The 18,097-nt window shown below is 45.9% G+C and overlaps 1 protein-coding gene across 1 annotated transcript in view; it reads right to left on the reverse strand.

Moving 5' to 3' along the window:
- The window catches only part of LYST (lysosomal trafficking regulator), a 507,705-nt gene that overhangs the window by 166,862 nt on the left and 322,746 nt on the right, over window positions 1-18,097 (reverse strand). Inside the window, exons 35-36 of the mRNA XM_088481579.1 lie at window positions 9,191-9,287; window positions 3,920-3,981 (exon numbers count right to left, since the gene is read on the reverse strand). Coding sequence (XP_088337705.1) covers window positions 3,920-3,981; window positions 9,191-9,287 — 159 coding nt within the window. The remainder of the gene's footprint in view (window positions 1-3,919; window positions 3,982-9,190; window positions 9,288-18,097) is intronic.

Genomic DNA, 18,097 nt, shown 5'->3' on the forward strand with positions numbered 1-18,097 from the left:
GTTAACCCTTTCACATTCAGTGTAAAAAGATAAATCATATCTAAAATTCAGAGGATAGTGCGAGCAATTCACTAACCATAACCCACACAACAAAAATAAACTCCAGAAAAAAATATAAGGGAAAAAAAAAAAGGAAGAGGAGGGAACACCAGGGGAAAAAAACCACACAAGCCCAGTCTATCAGGCAGAAGTATTTTCCACAATGAATTAAAAGTGGCAAAACAGAGAACATGGGGGCAGGCCAGAACTAGTCCAACCATACGACAATATTGAAACAGACAATAAAATATAGAGTAACATTCGAGAACCCCACAATATGAGGACAGAAACATTTCTATGAAACTGGTAAATATTAGGCAATAAAATTTCCTACAGTGTAGCAAGTGAAGACCTCTCACATAGACCCTCAGTACAAATGGAGTGGTCTACAAAAAATTCCCCAATAATATGAGATCTCATTAGCAAGAAGAGATCAAGCAAGTGGATGAATAGCGCGATGCTTGGCAATGGTGACTGCTGAAAAGTCAGGGAACAATTGTAGGTTTCCAAAAACTTTAGATTCCGAGTCAGTCCTAGCTGCTTTGAGGATTGCCTCTTTGAAATGAAAGAAATGTATGCAAAGGAGAATGTATCTAGTCGTAGAAGAAGGCAGATTATGGGGTTTGGGAAGGCAGTGGTTCCGATCGATGAGAAGGTCAGACTCGGCATAAGAAGGCAGGGGTTTCCAAAACAGACACAAATCAATTTCCTGAAGGTCTGAGTTTAACACAGATTCCAGGATTCTTCGGATCTTTATGTCATTTTGACGAGAACGATCTTCCAAATCTGCCAGTTTATCTTTAAGAACAGAAACCTCTGCCACACTTAATTCATGAGATGTAAGAAGGTTGTTATGGGAGGTCACAAGCTTTTCCATCTTTGTTTCAAGATGATCAGTTCTATCCCCCAAGTCAGTTAACTCCCGTTTAACGTCCTGCATGCAGATTGCATGTCGGCCATGAGATCCACCCTGAGGGATTGGAGCATTTGTGACATTCTCCGAGCAGTGAGAGGAGTATCATCATCCATCGAACCCGGCTGTGTAACAGGTAGAGTCGAGTCAATTGAAGGTGATGGAGTAGGAGATGATTCGTGAAGGCTGGCTGAACCTACAGGAGGAGGTTTGTTAACGACTGTAGATCCTTGGGGCTGAAAGCGAATTAGTTGAGTCAAGGAAGATCATTTTTGCTGTTTCTTGGGAGCCATAGTCAGCGACAGTAACCGATCAGGTGTTTAGAAACCAGAAGAACAGAGGTCAGTGAGGCAAGCAACAGCTGCAAAGAGGTTCACCAGAAAGAATGTCGTATGGGTGGGTGAAAAGGCATCACTCACAGATCATTATCTGGAAATATACACATACAGTAGCAGGTAATCAGGACGGCACAATGCAGGGATTCCCCAGATGGCAGAAAGCCCCCAAAGCTGTCCCAGAAGGATGGCAGGGGACACACAAACCTTGTAGGCTGGCAAAATACTGTAGCTGGGCAATAAAGCCAGGAGTACACTCCTGAGACAGCTGCTCTCCCTCTCTCTGGGCCTGATTCAGACCTGCTCGCAAGCGGGTCGATGTTGCCAAAGTGCGCATGCACACGACGCAGACGGCTCTGTCGTACGGAAGCGCGAGACCTGAAAAACGACGGCCAAGTTGTCGTTATGGGTCTCGCACCAAAGGGGGCGTGCTGTCGATGGTGATTGACAGCACGCCCCCTTTGGTGGGCGTGGCTGCCCAGACGGAAGCGTTCCCATGGGAACGCCTGCCATCTGGGGCCGGCCCCACTGACATCACTAGTGATGTCAGTGGGAGTGCTTTTGGCTCTGATAGAGAATGCTATCTCTGGCTGTGGCATTAGACCCCCACTAGTGTGCTGTTTCTTAAAATGCAGAGAACTCCACGCCATCCATAAATTTTTTCCCCTTATTTTTTAGACCAGCACTGGCACAAAGAGCCCTGTTTAAACTGGTTAAACTGGGGGGGGGGGATCCCCACACCATTTTTTCTATTAAACCCACATCCACCGGGCAGGGATGCAGAGGATAGCCCCAGGTTCAGCCCGGGCTTGGGGTACCCAGGAGATCCCCAGCCTGGGCTGGCTAGTGTGGAGTGAGAATACTTTGCTGAGGGCACCCTCCAAAGCTGGTCCCCTGGCTGTGGCATTACACCCGAACTAGTGGAGTCCGATGCTGGTTTTAAAGATACAGGGAACCCCACACCATTTTTCCTCCTGGATTTTTACAACCAGCGACCGGGTCCAAGAGCCCAGTGCTGGTTCATTAAATATGGGGGACCTCTTTTGTCCCCAATAATTTTTAAACCAGTATCAGCTCAAGTGCTGGTAATACTAGGTGGGGAAGGAGACTTTTTTAAAAGCTATGAATAAGTTTTCACACATTCCATTAAGGCTTCTTACACAATCGGAAATTTCATAAACCTCTTGCACTCAAACTCCAAAAAACAATGAAATTGTGATCATTAAGGTTGATGCCTTAATGGATGTGTTCCTTGTGCAAAACAGATATGGTATGCCATCACATCGTGTTGTTAACTGGAGATTCAGCACTCTCCAAGCCCTAATTATCACTTATTTTTAGTAAGCAGATCGCATTTCCCATAATTGTAATGGGAAATGTGATCTGACCAAAGTTACTAAAAATAAAATGTGAAAAAATGCCGGGGAAAGCCCTGTGATAATAACGCCACCTGGAGGTGGCGTTATCCAGAGCCTCCCCCGGTTACTGGACTCCTGCTCTGCTATAACGGGAAGAGCAGAACCCGGAGCTGGCCCCAGTGATCAGCTGTGTGGTCTAAACAGACAGACGCTGATTCACGGTAAAAAAAAAAAGTAAAAAGACAAAAAAAAAAAAAAAATTAAAAAACCCCAAAAAACTTTTGAGTCCAGGGACCGGAGTTCAACTGGTCTCCCATGCTGCACTGGGACCCGGTCGTCACCTGACAGGGTACCAGTGCAGTATGGGATGTCACCTGACCGGAGCGACAGAGGACATCACCGGAGGCTCGATAACTGCAGGTAAGTGTAATTAAGGGAGGGGGGTGCCGGGTGGGGGGAGGAGAATCAAGGGGGCGTGGCTTAGCGACGTGGGCGGGGTTTGGCGACAGGGGAAGGGGTAGCAGTGGCGGCCGGTCGGTGCATTCTCGCGGGGCACTTGTCACTGTATTTTTTGCAAAAATACCGTGATAAAGCTCCGGATGGGATTCGCAGGGACAGAGCTTTATCGCAAGCTCTGTCCCTGCAAGGAATTTGTAGTAAATCCCTGTGATATTGCCTGAAGTCGCAATGCGAATTCAGTCGGTAATATCACACTACAGTCTGCATTACAAATGCGGATTGTAGTAGATAGAGCCCTTAGTGAGAAAGGTGAGGGAGGGATTGTGTTTCTACACAGGTGAGTGAGGATAATTTGTTGTTATTACAGAGGTGAGGGAGTGGAATGTGTTAGTACACAGGTGACGGAGGGTAATGTCTTACTATAGCAGTAGGGAGGGGATGCATTCCTATAGAGGTGAAAGACTAATGTGTTACTGGTGTGGTGAGATGGAAATGAAAACTATAAATATCTAAGGTCTACACGAGTGAAACTGGGCACAGCTTGAATGGATGGGTGGATATATTTTTTTTTTAAATTATAATATAAACAAAAATTTAAATGACATTGAAATTGTATGCATTCAAACATACAATTTTAACCATCCTAAATATTATACATTGTGTAACTAAGCTCTCAAGAGCAAGGTCAATATTTTTTTTTTTTTTTATTTGATTGTACTCTGAAGTCTATACTATTTTCAATTTTTAAATAGAAATGTAAGGTGTATATAAAAACCACATTTATGTACAAAGCCCATTTCATTAAGACTACTCACCTAATAAGAGTTCTCCAAGTGTTTCTCTTGATGGTGCAACATTTATACATCTCCGATTGACCCTGCATAAAATTGTATGTTAGTGAAAACACAAATATTCAAATATCCAATTTATTGAAAATTAACTTAAAAAGCAGTTTGCCTTCAATGCATCTACCATTTGAAATCTCACATGAATGTTCTGGGCAAAATCAAGTCGAGATAAGTATGACCTATGACAGTGGTTCCCAAACATTCTCAGTTCGAGGCACCCTTAGGGTCTCCATAATTTTTTAAAGACACCCCTACGCCAAAATAATTACAGAGCAGTCCCATTTTTTAGTAGTTGGGTCAAAATAACATAATAAAGTATTGAAAAAAAAAAAGAAAAGCTATGCTATTCTTACCCATTGCCCCCTCCGTCTCTCTCCCATTGCCCCTTTCCATGTCTCTCCCTTTGCCCCTTTCCATGTCTCTCCCTTTGCCCCTCTCCATGTCTCCCACCTTACTTACCTTTAGTTATGATTGTCAGCGCCATTCTGCAGCATTGCTTCCTGTCTGATCTCCCACAACTCACTGCGTTGTAGGACCCCATTCAACAACAGGCAGCCTCAGGATTAACTGTCTGTTGCTTTACAGTGACAGCCCTCCCCCCACTCATAGCAAGCCCCCCACGCTGCCAACCCTTCTCTCACCCGTGCATCAGCCGCGGCACCCCAGGGAACCGTGACGCACAATTTAGGAATCACTGATATTCAGTATAGCTTACAAATAGGTGTCTAAGTACAGGCATACATATGCAAGATTAATTATGGTACAATGTGGTGCACAACCACAATGTATCTGCCCACTCACCAGAAATTAGGTCTGTTCCAGGAGGTTGGAAAATAGACAAATAGATGCTTAGAGAGAAAGTTGATATATGTGTACTATTCTGTGGTATACACAAGGTGAGCAATAGTAAATACCAGCAGAATCAGTATTGAGGTAAACCAGGCGGTGAGACTTAACCAGGAGTTTTGGTTTATAGCAGTACACAGTTTTGTACAGACGTACTCACAGTAACACCAGCAGACAGCGGAGCATACAGTGGACTGTCCAAACTTGTAGGATAGCGGTATATGCAGGATATATTAGTGTCCATGTGGTACTGTGGCACTCGAAAACAGTGACAAGATGGCGTACCAGCATGTACAGTAATACTATCAGCAGCCATATTAGTAAAGGACTGATGATACACTAAAGGAGAATCATGGAGATAGCACAGGAGCACACTTCATCTACCAACTCAGACATACCCATACTGGGTATACTGTAAGATTACTTTCAATGTAAGCTTGCTGATTAATTGATATGACTCTCAGGCATAGCAAGTAGTATGCATGACCTAAATCCTTCATCTTGAACTTTTGTCCCAATAGCTGTTTGACACTTGAGATGTGCTGTTCTTGCCCTGCTAGTAACAGATCATCCACATATACAACAATAATAGTTTTTCTTCTATGCATTTGTGGTAGAAACAATGATCAGTCTTTGAATGTACAAAGTCCATTTCATTTAGTACAGCATATAGTTTGATATACCAACAAGAAACACACTGTTTTTGAGCATACAAAGCTTTCTTTAAGACAGATTTCTCCTTCTTGGAACATACTGTGTTCCCATTGTAATGCTCTGAAGGATCCATGTCTAGCTCCTCTGTTAGTTCTCCAGTCAAGAAAGCTGAGTCAAAGTCTAATTGGTATAACAGCATAGACGTATTTATAATGGGTGTGTGGTGCGGGGCCACCCTACACCCAAAGCATACTTACCTTACTCCAGCAAGAGGGTCCCTCCTCCTCCAACATCGCCATCTTAAAAGTGACATCTTCTGGAAGATGGCACTGCATAGTGAAAGCAAAGACTCTGGCACTGTGCGCTCTTTTGCACATGCTCCATCTTCCCGAATATCAAGGGAAAGCTGGCACTGCGTAGGAGAACCCACTTCACTTGTCGGAGCAAGGTGAAATGTGGGGCCAACATCACATGAGCCTCTAGGGTGTTAATACTCCCCTGTATAAGAGCATATTGTACAAGACAGATATAGCAATGACTAAGAATAATGCACTATACCGCACTACAGGAGAGTAGGTTTCACCGTAGTCAGATCTTTGAGTATAACCCTTTGCGACTAGACAAGCTTTAGAACAGACGATTGTCCAGTCTACTTTCATCTTTTTGGAGAAGATCCATTTATCTACTAATTCTAGCCAGATGCTGCTGCTGGTCACGATCATTAAGCACCCGTGGTTGGCAACTGCGCTGTGTCTACGGTGGGTGGTAATGCCTTTTATGAGATATTTCAGGTACACACATGACATCGTAAATCAAGGAATGTTAAATATTCACACAACTTTGGAAATGGAATGTCCCATCTGTCAGGCACCCACTATCATGCCCCTTTTGAACTCTGATAATTCACGCTACCTTGCATGAGCAGCCGGGATGGTTTTCAAACTGACTCACGAGATGTCAGATTACAACTGATGCAGGCCTGGGTATTTCCAAGATGTCACAGTACGGTGACGCCACCTACATACTGCTATCTCATTACTTTTGGCACTTCAATGTGTGATATATATATATATATAGATAGTGTTCCCTCTAGCTCCGGCGGCAGGCAGGGCGCCGGAGCTAGAGAGGGCAATCTTGTGCGCCCGGCGTCTATTCTCCGGCGGTGACCGGATCACCGCATGTTTGTCCACCCGTGGGACACTGCGTCCCGCGGGTGAGAACGGCTCCCGCAGGCTGTTAGGGCAGGGCGCTTTTTGCCCTCCTCCTGGAGGGCAGGGTGCTTTTTGCCCTCCAGAAGGAGGGCAGGGCGCCGCGCCCCGCTAAAACAGCCTAGCGGGAACACTATATATATATATATACACACACACACAGTAATGTGCAAGTTTGAGGCGGGTGTTAATGCTATAAAAGAATGGAAGTGTTAATAGTTTATTTTGATCAATTTACAAAATGCAAGGCGAATGACCAGAAGAGTTCTCCAAGATGTTTGGAACAACCACCCTGCTGAGTTCCTTAAAAAACTGTGTGCAAGTGTACCTAGCAGAATCGATGCTGTTTTGAAAGAGTGGTCATTCCAAATATTGATTGCATTTACATTTCTCTTCTGTTCATTCACTTTGCATTTTGTTAATACTGTAATAAATGAAAATAAACTATTAACACTTCTATTTTTGAAAGCATATTTACTTTGCAGCATTTTTTCACACATGCCTAAAACTGTTGCACAGTATAGTACACACACGTTAGATAGATATATATATACATAGATTATATATATATATATATATATATATATATATACACACACATATAGAGGCACCCTTGTGCGCGCACCAAAGGCGCATGCGCTCCCGAAAAGGGGCCGCGGCCTTTGAAAAAGGGGCGTGTCTATAAGACGCGTCCCCTTTTCTTCATACTTGGGGGCGTGCCCGACACTTACGGATACGCCGGGCAGCCCCCAAGCGCTGCAGACAGGGAGAATAGATGCCGCGTCTATTCTTCGACGGTGACCGGGTCACTGCACATTTCTCCACCCGCGGGACACTGCGACCCGCGGGTGAAGACGGCACCCGCAGGCTGTGAGGGCAGGGCGCTTTTTGCCCTCCTTCGCCCCACTAAAACAGCCTAGCGGGAACGCTATATGTATACACACACAAACACACACACTATATGGACAAAAGTATTTGGTACTGTGATACAATGCCGCCTTTGCAATAAGACGGTCTGTGAAATTTCATCCCTGCTGGATATTCCATTTTTCAACTGTAAGTGATACTATTAAAAAGTGGAAGCGTTTAGGAACAACAGCAACTCAGCCACAAAGCGGAATACAACGTGAATCACAGAGCGTGGTCAACGACTGCTAAAGCGCATGGTGCGTGAAAGTCGCCAACGATCTGCTGAATCCATAGCTGAAGCGTTTCAACCTACACTGGCATTAATGTAAGCACAAAAACTGTGCGGCAGGAGCTTAATGGAATGGATTTCCATGGCCGGGCAGCTGCATGCACGACTGTGGAGCAGGGGAAACGTGCTCTGTAGACTGACGAATCACGCTTCTCTGTTTGGCAGTCAGATGGGCGAGTCTGGGTTTGGCAGATGCCGGGAGAATGTTACCTGCCTGACTGCATTGTGCTAACTGTGAAGTTTGGTGGAAGAGGGATAATGGTATGGGGCTATTTTTCAGGGTTTGGGCTAGGCCCCTTAACTCCAGTGAAGGGCAATCTTAATGCTTCAGCATACCAAGACATTTTGGACAATGCTATGCTTCCAACTTTGTGGCAACAGTTTGGGGAAGGCCCTTTTCTATTCCAACATGACTGTGCCCCAGTAAACAAAGCAAGGGCTATAGAGATATGGTTTGATGAGTTCACTGTGGAAGAACTTGCCTGACCCGCACAGAGCCCTGACCTCACCCCCATTGAGCACCTTTGGCATGAACTGAAATGGAGATTGTGAGCCAGGCCTACAACATCAGTGCCTAACCTCATAAATGCTCTACAGATTGAATGGGCACAAATTCCCACAGAAACACTCCAAAATCTTGTGGAAAGCCTTCCAAGAAGAGTGGAAGCTGTTATAGCTGCAAAAGGGGGACTAACTCCATATTAAAGTAGATGTATTTGAATTACAGTCCCTGTTGGTATAACGGTCAGGCGCCCCGATACTTTTGTCCATATAGTGTATATATTTATACACGCACTCACACAACACACACATATATAAATACATACATACATACACAGTAGCATTCTCAGTCTTTTTTTTTACTTTTCAGTGTAGGAAGCTTCAAAAGAGGCTCTCATTAAACTTAAAAAAAAGATCCCTGATAGTGCAAGGACAATATGAATAATGGCATTTTTTTTCGGTTGTTTTTTTTTAGCAATCCTGGGGGATTTGAAAACGAGATCAATTTTTATTATTTCTAACACTGCATTTGGAAAAGAAATCCCAATAGTAACGTGTGTCTTACGGAAATTAAAATTTTTATAAAACATTTGTTTACTGCCCATTTTTTTAAACTAGATTAATATACTGCACCTTAAAACTAAACTACGGTACATATGATATTTGTGTGATGCACATTATACCATACCTAAAGAATATGAGTAATGCATGATTTGCTTCTTAGGTTTTCTGCTTTGCTCTATATATGCATATCCAGAGGTGGACAGAGATAAAACATCATTATACAAAAAATAACAAAAAGCTGTATAATATCAAACTAATGAAATATACCTTATTAGTTCACTTGCAGCTTTCTCTTTCACAGTAGAAGATAATGAGGAATGTGTTTTGTCTTCAAAAAGGTAAGACAAAGGTGGCTTAACAGAATCTATTAAATAAAACAGTAATTAAATATTATTATTATTATTATTAACCTTTAATTGCATTGTGCTAGAAACTGTTCTGCAATTCACATCAGTTCCTATCTTGGTGGGGCTCACAGTCTAATGGAGCGTACACACGGTCAGATTTGTCAGACTTGTCAGATTTGTCAGATGAACGATTGAACGATTAAACGATCTGAACGATTTGAACGATTTTAACAAAGTTTTGAACGATTTGAACGATTTGAACGATTGAACGATTTTTGACTGCATTAAAATGAATGGAATCGTCCAAGTCTGACTGCAAACCCATCAGATGTCAGAAATCGTTATCTGACCATCGGGAACGCGCATCGTTGATCGTCCATCGTTCAGGCATGTCAGATATGAACGATTTTCCTTCAGATATGAACGACTGAACGATTTTTAAATCGTTATCGTTCATATCTGAAGGAAAAATCTGATCGTGTGTATGCACCATAAATGATATTTTACACAAATACACTTGGATAAATTTCCTCCAAAGCCAATTAAACAATCAGAATAATTTTTGTATTTTAGAAGTAAATTGGAACAAGTTGAAACCAATGCGAACACATGGAAAACATACAATTCTACACACACAGGGCTCTGTTTGAAAAGTAGGTATTATCGCCGTCTAATGACAGGCGTAGGGATTTCGACACCTGTCATTAGTACCTTGCCGGGATTAGACAGTCGGGAAGCTGTCGGTCGGCATTTAGACCGTCGGCTTCCTGACTACATCACGTTTGAAAACATACAAGAGCAACTAGAAAGGAATTGCTCTAAATGGATGAAAAGAGCACAAATCATATTGCAAAACATCTGCATTGTGTACCAAAAGTGTTTTGAACTATTGCACAAATAACATCCAACTTAATAATAGAATGACTTGCCTCTTAAAAAATTTCCAGCACTATGTTATGTACTTCTTTCCACCATTTTCCTGTAAATCTACTACCTTTAATATAACTTATCAACATGTGACATTGACTAGAATGGATGTTTAACAAGCAGTGAGGCTTGGGGGAGTGGGAACTACTTACCCAGGCTTGATGGAGGGACCCGGTGGAGGCCTGGTTCTACCACCACCCCCTCTCCCTCCTTCTTACCCGTCAGCAGTTTGTGTCTAGCCTGCAGTGGGGCCAGGGAGGCTGCTGCCTCTGAGAAGGAGCAGCACTCCTCTGCCTGTGAGGAGTAACGATCACACTGATGGTGCTTCCCCCCCCTGGATTTGCCCCTGGTTGAGGGGGCTTAAGGCGCCCCCCTTTTCCAAGGAGGGAGTGGCCACTTCTGCCGCAATTAGGCCATACCCTCCAAAAGTACTTGGGCCTGGGCCAGCTTTTACTGCTCCTGATTATGTCAGAGTTAGAGAGGTTCAGGAACAGCGTTCCTGCTGAAAAATAGCACTTTTATATAGTAAAGATGCTTCTGTATGCTAATCCTTTTTAAAGAATTTGTTTGAAAAAAGTATAAAATTGTATCGATAAAAGGCGAAGATGTTAGTCAAAGTAAATCAAAAAAGCTTTGTGAGGTGAAATTTATTTTGTTATGTTTATACTTTTTTTTTTATATATAGAAAAGGTATTTGATAATTTTGTTGAAACATTCAGAAAGCAGGCACTACATTCAGGGCCGGCTCTTGGGGTGTTCGACCAGTGCGGTCGAACAGGGGCGCCACCCCATAGAGGGTGCACCTCTCCCCAACATCCCGATTTCAGCGGGACAGCACTGTCCCCCTGTTCTACCCCTGGGCCGAAGTGGTCCGTGGGTGGTCTGGTTGGCAGGTTGGGTACCCCCACCGCCGCAGCTGTGCCGGACCCCAGAGTATGAATGGATGCTGGGCGGATTTTATTCTGTATCCTGCTTAATATTTTAAACTTGGCTTTGATTGACTACATTTGTATGCTGCCTGCTTCAACCTTAAGAAAAACCAAATCACCAACAAGGAATGCAGTCCCTTCTCACCATTTAAACTTGCTGGATACAATACACATGGAACCACACATGAGAGGACTTTAGAGTAATCAGTAATATGGTTATGTGACCGCTGCAACATATACACCAGCATACCAGTCACTAAGTGACAGGTCGACAAGATGGATAATGGTGGTCATCTCTACATGAGCTGCCATGTTCTAACACCATGGGAAGTTTTCTTCACTTTTATTTAATCAAACCTATCTACCTGTAATTGCTGGTTAAGGTAAGAGTTATGGTAAGAACTTACCTTGGTTAACTCTCTTTCTTCGAAGTCCATAGGGTCCACAGGGAGACCTTGGGGTGTAGGTAATGGGAACCAATACGGGCACCACACAGTTAGATGCATTGGGTCCACTCTCCCTATACCCCGCACCTGAACCAGAGGCACCTCAGTTGGTAATAAGCCAAAGGCCGGAGGAGGATAAGAGAGAAGGAAGACTGGAACACTCAAGAATCACTCTCACAGAGAAGGAGACGGGAAACTGGTGACCAGTATGATAGCCCATATGAAGCCAAGTGTGTCAGGGCGGGTGCCCTGTGAACCCTATGGACTAATAAGAAAGTTAACCAAGGTAAGTTCTACCATAACTCATTTTCTTCTTCAGGGGCCATAGGCTCCACAGGGAGACCTTGGGGATATCCCAAAGCAGTTCTTTTAAGGCGCCCAAAGGAAGCATCCTGAGAGGCGAAGGTATCAAATGTATAGAACCTTAGAAAGGTCTGGACAGAAAACTACGTGGCCGTCTTACAAAGTTGAACAGCTGAGGCACCACGGCGAGCTGCCCACGAGGTACCCACAGACCGAGAGCTTTAACAGAAGACGGAAAAGCCGTCCTGCCTGTGTGTAAGCTTCTGAAATAGTCATACAAAGCCATCTAGCCAATGTTTGCTTATTGGCTTACCATCCCTTCTTGTGAAATTAATAGATGACAAACAAGGAGTCTGATTTCCGAATAGAACTGGTACGGTCCACATAAATCCTGAGGGCGCGGAACACAACCAAAGAGGCCTTCCCTGCCGAGAGGTCTGATGACAGAAAGGCCAGTACTATAATTTCCTGGTTAATATTGAAACTAGAAACAACCTAAGGAAGGAACTCAGGGCGAGTACGAAGCACCGCCCTGTCCTGGTGAAATATCAGAAAAGGAGGACAGCAGGAGAGAGCTCCCAATTCTGAGACCCTTCTGGCATATGCAATGGCCAGAAGATAAAGAGTCTTAGCTGTTAACCACTTAAGATCCACTGAATAGGTTCAAATGGAGGACCCTGGAGGGTCGAAGAACTACTGCCAAATCCCAAGGAGCCACTGGTGGGAGAAAGGAAGGTTGAATCAGGAGGACACCCTGTAGGAAGGTGCGGATATCCGGAAGCAGAGAAATTCTACGTTGGAACCACACTGACATGCACTTTCAACGAGGCCAGGCAAAGGTCAAGGTCCAATCTAGCTTGAAGAGATGCCAGTATTCTGGAAATTCTAAACACCTGAGGTTCGTAAGCTCTTGTATGACACCACTGGAAATATGTATGCTACACTCTGTGGTAGATCTTGGCGGAGGCAGGTTTACGCACTCTAAGCATCATATTGATGACCAAGCTATATAATCCTTTGTACCTTAATAGGTATGTCTCAAGAGCCATGCCAGCATAGACAGACGATCCAGGTCCGGGTAAAGGCAAGGACCCCAAGACAGCATGTCCTGACATTGAGGCAGCAGGAACGGAGTGTCGATGGAGATAGTCCGAAGATCTGAGTACCAATGATGCCTGGGCCAAGCTGGCGCCACCAGCAGGACAGTGCCTCCGTCTTGCTTGAAACCAGAAGGTCCATTTTACTGACAGAGCATCCTCCAGGCTTGCTTCGGCATCTCTTGTTCTGGACCCGTACACTGGTAACTTGTGATGGTGTCCACCTCTGGAAGACCCCATTTGTCCACTAGGAGTTGAAACACCTCTTGGTGAAGAGACCATTCCTTTGGATGCACGTCGTGATGGCTGAGGAAGTCTGCTTCCCAATTGAGAACTCCCGGAATGAACACTGCCGAAATGGCCGGGAGATGAGATTCTGCCAATGTCAGAATGCGTGACACTGCTGTCATTGCTGCCCGTCTTCGAGGGCCTCCTTGAAGGTCGATGTACGCCACTGTGGTGGCGTTGTTGGACTGAACCTGCACGGGCCCTCCGTGAAGAATGTGCTTTGCCATCATGAGGGCCCTGTACACAGCCCAAAGTTCCAATATGTTGATGGGAAGGGATGCCTCTACCCGTTGCCCACCGGCCCTGAAAGGAGCGTGGACCGGTCACTGCGCCCCATCCCCGGAGACTGGTGTCCGTTATTAGGAGTATCCAGTCCGGGATCCAAAATGGGCGACCTTTGGTTAGATGAGATGTCTGTAGCCACCAAGAGAGGGACAGAAGCACCTCCGGAGAGAGTACTATCGTTTGAGCTCTGATCCGGTGGGGTAATCCGTTACACCAGGAGAGGATCAGCCCCTGTAGGGGCCTGGAATGGAACTGAGCATATTCCACCATGTCAAATGTGGATACCATGGATCCCAGAACCTGCATCTCTGAGTGGACTGAAACCCGGCGACTGCGGAGACATCTGAGTATTCGAAGCTGCAGCGTAGAGATCTTTTCTGGACTCAAAAAGATTCTCTGCTGGTGAGAATCAGGCAGGGCTCTCAAATAAACCATCCTCTGTGAGGGAATTAGGAGGACTTTTCCAATTGATCAACCACCCATGTGTTTGTAGACAAGCAACTGTTAGCTGCAGGTGGTGGTGAAGTATGTCTGGAGAACTCGCCAACAATAGGAGGTTGACCATATACGGTAGGAGTCGGATACCCTGATTTCGCAGGTGGGCTGCCATGACAGCCATAATTTTGGCAAATACACTTGGAGCCGTGGATAGGCCAAAGTGCAGTGCCTGAAACTGGAAGTGTTGTTGCAGTATAGCAAACCGCAGATAACCGTGGTGAGAAGGCGTTATGGGAACATGAAGGTATACATCCTGAATGTGCAGCGATACCATGTAATACCCAGGTTCCATAGCAAGTATGATGGATTGTAAGGTTTCCATCCTGAACCTGGGCACCCTGAGGAACCTGTTCAAAGCTTTGAGGTTGAGGATAGGCAGATGAGACCCATTCAACTTCTGAACCAGAAAGAGTAGAATAGGAACCAGTCCCTCGTTGAGCTTGCAGCAAAGACTGTATAGCTTTCTGGATCTGCAAGGCCTTGGTTTTGTCTGAAGGAGGACCTGTGCAGAAAACTGGTGGGAAGGCCTTCGAAGGAATGAGAGGGCATTCCCCTTAGAGACCACTTCTCTTACCCAAGCAGCTTGGTGGTTTGACACCAGTACTGGGTGAACTGAAGAAGTAGGCCTCCCTCTCTGGGGGCCCCAGAGGGAAGCCTGTCCCGACAGGCTGCCGGTCGTATTGTGCTCCAGGCCTGTTTCTTAGGCTTGGCAGTTTTCCTGGCAGCGGACTGCCTAGGAAAGGACTGCCCTTTGGCTTTTCCGTGAGGACAAAAAAACCTAAATGAGGAACTTCCAAGATTTTGCTGGAGCAGATGCTGAGGGCAGAAATGCAGATTTTGATTTGGCTAACGTGTCAACAATCTTGTCCAGGTCTGGACCAAACAAAATCTCCCCTTTATAGGGTAAGGCTTCCAGGTCTTTTTTAGAATCGGCATCTGCGCTCCAATAGCGTAACCACAGGGAACGGCGAGCAGATACGGCTGCGACCCTGGTTGTCAGTAAACTAGCATCCAGAGCGCCCTCTCCAATATATGCAGCCACGTCCCTAATATGGACGACCAGTGACACCTGTTCCTCTGGAACTCCCAAAGAGTCCTCAAGTGTATCGGCCCAACTCTCTATAGCCTTAGCTACCCAGGAGATGGATGGCCGGGTAACAGCTTCTGAAAGAGAGTAAATAGACTTCAGGCAAGTTTCCACATTCCTATCCGTAGGATCTTTTAAGGAAGAAAAGGAAGGCATAAGTAACGTTGCACGTTTTGTTAGCCGTGTAATGTGTGAATCCACTGCAGGGGGAGATTCCCACTTTTTACAATGAGCCTCCGGAAACAGGTAACAGGAGGTCAAACGTTTCTAAGGTTGATACCTCTTACCAGGCGATTGCGAGGCCTGAGCCATGTGATCCACCAGTTGATCTGACAGAGGGAATACTGCCAAAGTCACCTTCACCTGTTTAAACAGGGGGTATTTGGATTTAGGGGCTGGCTCGTCATCCTCTATAACCAATGCGGATCTGACCGCACCCATCAAGGCAGGAATATTAATCCTTGACTTAGGCTCTGTCTCTTGCCGAGGGGAGTCAGGGCTAGAGGCATCAGTCACCTCTCCGTCATCAGAAGACATCTCAGACTCTGATAGCTGTGTGGATTGAGAGGACAACATATGACGCTTAGCTGGTCTAACTGGCTTCTCACTCTGTAACGTAGTCTGAAGGGCAGTAGAGGTTGCTGCCAGACTCTGTACTGAATTAGAGAAAACATCCACGCATCTGAGAGAATGCTGCCCAAGGGGGCTCCTGTACTGATGTCAGGGAGTTCGAGGAACATGGGGGGTTAGAACACCTCATATATAACCCATCCTGATCCACATCCTCCTCACTGAAAACTGCAGTACATAATCTGTAAGATTGCGACAAAGATTGCGACAGGAATGCGTCCATTACCCTCGTCAGACATGTCTGCGGGCTAAATGATGCACAATACCGCACTGTGTACAAAGCAACCACGAGTAAGCATAGATACTAACAGGGAGCAATATACTGGTACTGTCTTATGCTTAGGTAAGCTGCAGGAACCTACTCCCAAATTATGGCACAGTGCAACACACAACAGTATGTGACAGACTTCAGAACTATTGCATTATATACTGTATATATCTGATGTTAGATATGAGCTACCCTTAGCAACACCTGTATTTAGGGCAGAATGAGAGAAAGGGTATAGTCATAAGTTGACAGATAGAAAAAAAGAGAGAGATAGTGCTAGCACAAGTCACATACAATGCAGTAAAGACGTTGCAAAGTGGCACTATACTCTTACTACACAGACGCAGTGTCTGGTAGGAAATAGCGCTACATACGCTGACCCTTAGGAAAGGTATGCAAGGGGACCGGACCACGTATTGTCCTGGGAGATCTGCGACTGCACATTTAAAAATGGCCGCAGGACAACTCAGACGGGGCATGTCCGGAGGAGGAGAGCAGCTCAGGGAAGCCAGACCGCAGTGGAAAGGCGCGCTGAGCTGAGGAGCCGCTTAAACAAGGATGCTGTCCCCCCTGGCCGGTTATAAACTCTCGGGTGCTGGTTTCCCGCACCAAATGTCCCTGATGGTCCAGTGGAGTGCTATGGCCGGATGCCTGTGTCCACAACCAGCACCTCCGGTCTGTCCCGAGACCGAAAGTATCGACTGCCATTATATGCGGGTCACAGCGAGCGGCGACCCGCCTCACTTGTACCCTGATGTCCGGGTGCAGTCTGGGTCCTCTCCGGGGGCCCTGTCTAGCTCAGACCCCTGGAAAGCCCCCCCAGATCAGAATGGCAGCACAGATGTCCCTCGGACAGTCTGCTGCTGTATGCTCTATTCTTTAGTAAACTAAATAAAATAAGTTTTAGGGGATGATGCACATCCCCCCTGCAAACTGGTGACCCGACTCCAGCCGGGCACCAATGAAACTGAGGTGCCTCTGGCTCGGGGTATAGGGAGAGTGGACCCAATGCATCCTGGAAGCTGTGAAGCTTCAACTTCGTGGTGCCTGGATTGGTTCCCATCACCTACACCCCAAGGTCCCCCTGTGAAGCCTGTGGACCCTGAAGAAGAAAAAGTATTTAGTACACTGTATTCGACAGAGGCGGAACTAGTGGCGGTGCAGCCGGTGGCTTGCACCGGGGCCCGGTGTGGTGCAGGGACCCATAGCCGACGCTGCACCCGCTAGTGTTCCCCGGGGCCCCACAAGTGTAGGGCAGACTGCAGTGAGAGTGGTTAGCACTACACAGTAACAAACACACAGCCGCCAGCGGGGGCTGTGTGTTTGTTATAGCATCCATTGAGAATCAGACAGACTCTCATTGGCTGCTGCGTCCACGGAGGGAGATGGCTGGAGCTCACTCGTGAGCTCTGCCGACGTCTCTCCCATAGTTCAGAGCGGCCCGAGAAGAACGGACAGCTGCAGGAGCGGGGATTCGGGTAAGTTGTGGGGGAGTTTTGTTGTGTGTGTGTGGCATGGGAACTGGCAGAGCATGGGGGGGCGTTACTGGGGGGCACAGTATAAGGGGGTGACCGCTACTAGGGGCACTGTATAGGGTGGGCCGCTTCTGGGGGCACTGTATGGGGGGTGGCCGCTACTAGGGGCACTGTATAGGGGGGACTACTAGTGGGAGCACTGCATAGGGTGGACTACTACTGGGGGCACTGCATAGGGGGACCACTACTGTTGGCACTGTATATGGGGCACTGCATAGGGGGACCACTACTGGGTGCACTGCAACTTCTTGCACCTGGGCCCAGCACTCTCTAGTTCCGCCACTGGTATTCAACATTACCCAAATTTAACATAACTTCTCTCTTCAAGCTTGAGGAGGAGCCACAAACTAGTCCTACTGGTGCTGTAAGAATTTATCTAATACAGATAGGTAGTAAATAGATTATCTGAACAATGACAACATATCACAGTTTAAAATTACATTTACTATAGAAGTAACTGACAGAGGTTACATTATACGAGATAAATAATTCTATATTTATTGCCCAATATGACCAATGCATAGAGATGCATTT

Source organism: Taudactylus pleione, unplaced genomic scaffold, assembly GCF_031769625.1.
Source record: "Taudactylus pleione unplaced genomic scaffold, aTauple2 ptg000275l, whole genome shotgun sequence".
NCBI classification, from domain to species: Eukaryota; Metazoa; Chordata; class Amphibia; order Anura; family Myobatrachidae; genus Taudactylus; species Taudactylus pleione.